Genomic DNA, 6147 nt, shown 5'->3' on the forward strand with positions numbered 1-6147 from the left:
GTAATGTGTTCCGCTGCTATATGAATTGTACTCCTTTTCTGCTTTGCATGTCAGAGAATATCAAGGATATACTTTTTAGTTTGAGAAAATTATTTAAATAGAACTTATTAAAAGTGATTCAAGAAGGAAAGATAGATTAATAAATAGAGATGAACTTTATTATCAAGGGTCGAGGCTGTTTAAATCAAATTAGACTACAGTATGAGACAAAACATTAGCAATAGTGAATTAGAATTATTAGTATTAGAAGAAAAAGCTATCTTTGCATAACTCTGTTCTATAATGTGGTAAGGTGTTGGTGTCTGATATAAGGTGTAGTGATTTTTCAGGGAAATAGGAATGTAATGGATGGTCAGACAGATTGAAGTAATATTGGAATAATACTTCAATAATTTAGTGCTATTAATTGAAATACCTGAGAAATAAAACTAACAGTTTTATAAGATGTACTTATGGTCGGCAGCTATGTAAGGTGTGATGACTCTGAGAATGTTGGTGGATTATTATATAGATATACACTGAACGCCATGTAGGCCCCCTACTTAGCAACTGCAGTATAAACAGGCTCATACAAAGTGCAAATGCAAACTGAGGAATACAATGAAGGGATGAACTGAGGAATATGAGTTGTCTCCTCAATGAATACCAAAAACTATGTAGAGACAGCTAGACTCACTTCTCATACTAATATATCGAAGACTGGTGCGCCATTTGCGATTTGCTCGTGGATAAGTTATATTCTTTATTTTCCTCCTAAAGTGCCTATTCATTCTAATCTTTCTAATTCTTTTCTACACATTCTCATCAATCTGAATCAACTTAAGTTTCTATCATTCTCTTACTCACTATTACTCTGAAATATACTTGCATCAGTCCATAAACACCCTCGAATTCATCATCATAATCTACATATTAACTCCTGTCTCTATTTCCTGTGTCTATGTCTATGTCCTGTGTTTATGGACAGATATACATGTAAGTATATTTTAGAGTAACAGTGAGTAAGAGAATGATAGAAATTTAAATTGATTCAGATTGATTGATGAGAATGTCTAGAAAAAAATTAGAAAGAAATGAATGAATAGGCACTTCAAAAGCAAAATAAATAATATAACTTTTCTACTGGCAAATAGCGCACCGGTCTTTGGTATAATACACTATTCGCTTATTATTCGCTAGTGATCATTGTTTGTATTTGCTTCTTAGAGTCACAATAAACAATCAAGCTGTAAAGTTGTCTTCTTCCGATAGGTGAACTTCTGCTGACATTCATTAGTCTAACTACTATGCTACAAGCTTTTGAGCTTTTCACTTCAGTTGTTAGGAATTTTTATTTATAACATTTGCCACACCAGGGCAAGTTGTTAACATTAACTAGTTGCTCTTCTAACTACCGCTTTATGACCATCACGACAATGAGGTAGTTGTGTTGTATAATCGTAATACTCTTTTGGAGATCAATACTTATGTAGTATTGTTTCCTTATTCTCGTAATGCTATTATGTAAACGTATCGAGATTCAGTCGGTTTCCGGTTAAATAAATGTTCACCGAAATATTCATTTCCAAGTTACATCCTTCGCATCAGTATGCTAAAACACAACATGGTGCCCAGTACGTGCTAATTCTAGATGCACAAACACTGATTGCATATATTTAGATACGTTCTCTAACATATAATGCCAAAATTTAATCCTCCGAAGGAGTTTGACTTTGACCCGGCAAACTGGACGGAATGGTTTGCTCGTTGGAACCGCTATCATGCAGTAGCGAAGCTCAGTGAAGATGAAGAGCAGTTGCAGATAGACAGTTTCTTATACTGCCTAGGAAGTAAAAGTGAAGGCATATTTAATGGCCTAAGTCTGTCCGCTGATGATGCAAAAAGCTACAAAAAAGTCACTGAAGCTTTTCAGCAATATTTTACCCCACGTAAATACATTATTTATGAAAGGGCTAGGTTCTTCAGACGCGATCAACAGCCAGGAGAGACAGTTGAGCAATATATCCGAGCCCTTAATGACATTGCAGACAGGTGTGAGTTTTCAAACAGGTCTGAGCAAATGCGAGACCGTATAGTAGTTGGCATCGTCGACACTGACTGCAGCCGTGAAATGCAAAAGATGAATGTGGACCAGCTAACAGAAGGAGTTGCCATTAACATGGCTCGACAATCAGAAGAGGTGGACAAACACATGAAAGACTTGGCTGGGCATGGTGGAGCTGCGGCAAACAAATCTGACACCGTCGACGCCGTCTCAAGAGTTCAAAGCAGCAGCAGACCCAAGTCTAGGAGCAACCACCTAGCGAGTAGTAACGTCAGCAAGCTGAGTAATAACATTCCATGCGGCAGATGTGGATATTTGACGCATACAAGAGGAACATGCCCTGCCAAAGACGTTAGCTGTAAATCTTGTGGAAAGGTCGGTCACTATGCTAAAGTGTGTAGATCTAAATCTGAACCCAACATCAGCCAAGTAGAAGAAGAAGAACGCATATTTCTTGGTGAAATAACCGACACCAGTGTGGGTGTGTGGACAAAAACCATCTCTGTTGACAAGCTCGATGCGCCCGTTCAGTTCAAGTTGGACACCGGCGCAGACGTTTCCATACTACCTAGTACACTCTGTGTACATGTAGCCCTTGAAAAAACAAAGAAACAGTTTGTAGGCCCGGGTAACATTAAGATACCAGTACTAGGTTCATTTAGGGCTGTACTTACTGTCAATAACGTTAGCCATAGTGAAACAATGTATGTTGTAAATCAAACCAAAGCGTTACTTAGTCGCAGTGCATGTGTTAAACTAGGTTTGATATCTTGTGGATGTGATGTAGACTCTGTTTACGATACTACTGAACTTTGTGTATTTCGTAGTGAGTTTCCTAAACTTTTTCAAGGCTTAGGTAAGATGAAACAGGAAGTAGGCATAGAATTACGCCCTGACTGCAGACCCTTCGCTATCAACACCCCACGGTCCGTGCCCTATCCGTTGTTGCCTAATGTTAAACAAGAGCTAGCCGATATGGTTACCAAAGGTGTCGTGTCCCCCGTCAGTGAGCCTACCGATTGGTGCGCCCCTATGGTTGTTGTTCCTAAAGCCAACAAAAAAGTCCGAATTTGTGTTGACTACACAGAATTAAACAAAGTTGTCCGTCGAGAGGTTCACCCAATGGCTCACGTTGAGTCAAGTCTTGCCAAACTCAGAAATGGTACCGTTTTTACTGTCCTTGATGCCAATTCGGGTTTTTACCAAATTCCTCTCTCCCCTAAAGCAAAAATGTTAACCACATTCTTGTCTCCATTTGGTAGGTTTGCTTTTAATCGGTTGCCTTTCGGTCTGTCATCTAGCCCAGAGTTGTATTCCAAAATTGTGTCTCAAGTTCTGGATGGCCTCGAAGGCGTAATAGTCCATATGGATGACGTGTGCATATGGGGAAAATCCACTGCTGAGCATGATGCCAGAGTTCGTGCTGTGTTGAGTAGGATGATTGAGGCTGGTATGACTCTAAATGTTGATAAGTGCAAGTTCTCCTGCAGCAGCATAAAATTTCTCGGTCATGTCATATCTGCTTCCGGTATTCGCGCTAACCCTGAGGCTATTCAAGGCATTGAAAGTTTTGCCAAGCCAACCTGTGTTAAGGATGTCCGTAGTTTCTTAGGTATGGCAAACCAGCTCAGCAAGTTCACCACCAAGCTTGGTGAACTCAGTGCTCCATTGCGAGAGTTACTTCACAAAAATTCTGTGTGGATTTGGGATAGAGCTCAGGAACAAGCGTTCAATGGTGTCAAGGAAGAGTTGAAGCGTTCAGTAGAACTTGCACCATATAGCCCACAACGTGAAACAGTTATACACACAGACGCCTCTCGAGGTGGCATCGGTGCTGCCCTGTTTCAAGTGCAAGATGATGGGGAGTTGCGATTAGTCAGTGCAGCTTCTCGAGCGCTGAGTGAAACCGAGAAACGGTATGCCACTATTGAGCAGGAAGCTTTAGGTGTTGTCTGGGCATGCGAAAAGTTTCGAGATTATATCATAGGCTTGAAAGTAGTGATAAAAACCGATCACAAGCCCTTGGTCCCACTACTGAGCGACATAGAATTAGACAAAAACCCAGCCCGTATCCAGAGGTTTCGAATGCGTCTCATGAGGTTTCACTACCGTGTTGAACACATCTCAGGAAAGAATAACGTTATTGCTGACGCGTTGTCACGTTCTCTTGGTCCTATCAGTGAAGATGATGTTATGTTAATGGAGGATGTTGAGTTGTTTGCTGTGTCAGCACTTTATTGCACTGCCTCATCACCTCGTTTAGAGGAGTTGAAAGTTCAACAAGAGCATGATGAGGTCACCTCCCGCGTTCTCAGTTATGTGAGGTCTGGCTGGCCTACGTACCTCCCTTCTCATGAGATTTTACTACGTCCCTATTTTGAGTGCCGCTCTAGGCTTTCTATAGTTGATGGTGTCCTGGTTTTTGATGACCGTATCGTAATCCCCCAAATTGAGCGTCTTTCGGTCCTTGAAAAAATTCACACTGGCCATTTTGGTATTGTAAAGTGCCGAGCTAGAGCTGCCCAATCAGTATGGTGGCCTAGCATGTCCCAACAGATAGCTGAAATGGTGCGTAGGTGTGAAGCGTGCAGGAAGGAGTCTAATGTTCAGCAAGCTCCTCTTCTCCGTTCGGAATTCCCCAACCGTCCTTGGGAAAAACTAGGCAGTGATTTGTTTTTTTTTGACAGCAAGTGGTATTTGCTAATAGTAGATTATCATTCTCGATTTATCGAAGTTGCATTGTTAAAAGAGACCACTAGTTCCAAAGTGATCTTACACATGAAGAGTATTTTTGCCCGCCATGGAGTCCCTGAGGTTTTAATTTCGGACAATGGCCCTCAGTACGCCTCAGATGAGTTCAGGTCTTTTGCTAAGGCGTACGGGTTCACACATATCACCAGTTCTCCCAAACACCCACAAGGAAATGGTGCTGCTGAACGGGCAGTCCAGACCATGAAGAAAATCCTCAAGAAAGAGCCAGATCCTTATTTAGGTCTGATGGCATACAGGTCTTCTCCACTAGAAAATGGTCTCTCCCCGAGTGAACTGCTAATGAGTCGCAAAATTCGCACAACACTACCCTCTCTGCCTTCAGTTCTAACTCCCAAACAGCCAGATCTGGAAGCTGTCCGTACCAAAGAGTCCCTCAGTCGAATTCAGTGTAAAGCTAACTTTGATGAAAGACGTCGTGTTGTAGTCCCGCCTTGCCTTAGTCCAGGTAGTAATGTTCATGTTCGGGACTTGAAACGAGACGCTGAAGTTGTTGGTTGTTCCCCCACAACGCCCCGTTCAGTGGTGGTGCAGGATAGCAGGGGGAGTGTAGTCAGGCGGAATATCACTAACATAGTTCCGTTAGAACCAACCGATTCTCCCAAAGTAAATGATAGTGCAAAACAGTCTAGTTTTGGCCGAACTATTAGGCCACGCAAAATTTTAGATCTATAGTGAATTGCATATAGTACACCATGCTTTCGACAATCCTGTCAACATTACTATATTGAATAATGGTTTTATTCATATATTGCTTTACGTAGTTTGTAGTAGTAGTTTTATCCATTCATGTTTTGTGGCCTGCTATTTGGCTGTTTTATTTTATCAACCCGGGAAGGGGAGATGTTGTATAATCGTAATACTCTTTTGGAGATCAATACTTATGTAGTATTGTTTCCTTATTCTTGTAATGCTATTATGTAAACGTATCGAGATTCAGTCGGTTTCCGGTTAAATAAATGTTCACCGAAATATTCATTTCCAAGTTACATCCTTCGCATCAGTATGCTAAAACACAACAAGTTGGTATTTCTTATTCTCCGTTAACACAGTAGATATATAAATCTTATACCGTATATCTATGGTTTATTTATCTATGGTTTATATATCTACTAGCTGTGCCACCAGAAGAGTCTTTGGACAGAAAATTAATTTGTATTTAACATATAACAACATTTGCCATTATAACTTTCAAAGTACATATCATGAGAGAAGTGTGTCGTGTAGTTGAAATATATTAAGAGAAAAATAAAAACAACTGTAAAGGTTTAAAAACTTTGTCAAACAACTGTACCTTTCAAGCTAGTAGCCTGGCATATTGCCTATGGAAAACT

At 40.6% G+C, this 6147-nt stretch overlaps 1 protein-coding gene across 1 annotated transcript; it reads left to right on the forward strand.

The window, feature by feature from the left end:
• Positions 1–1678: 1678 nt before the first annotated feature.
• LOC137397253 (uncharacterized) lies at positions 1679–2997 on the forward strand. The gene is made up of 2 exons (XM_068083541.1): positions 1679–2728; positions 2947–2997. Exons 1-2 carry the CDS (start codon positions 1679–1681, stop codon positions 2995–2997), a joined length of 1101 nt encoding a protein of 366 aa, XP_067939642.1.
• The last annotated feature ends 3150 nt before the right edge of the window (positions 2998–6147 follow it).

This window comes from Watersipora subatra, chromosome 5 (assembly GCF_963576615.1).
Source record: "Watersipora subatra chromosome 5, tzWatSuba1.1, whole genome shotgun sequence".
Classification (NCBI taxonomy): domain Eukaryota; kingdom Metazoa; phylum Bryozoa; class Gymnolaemata; order Cheilostomatida; family Watersiporidae; genus Watersipora; species Watersipora subatra.

Coding starts and splice junctions, on each gene's coding strand:
- LOC137397253 (XM_068083541.1), top strand. CDS start 1,679: ATGCCAAAATTTAATCCTCCGAAGGAGTTTGACTTTGACCCGGCAAAC. Junction 2,729..2,946: donor CTGTACTTACTGTCAATAAC/GTTAGCCATAGT, acceptor CCCTGACTGCAG/ACCCTTCGCTATCAACACCC.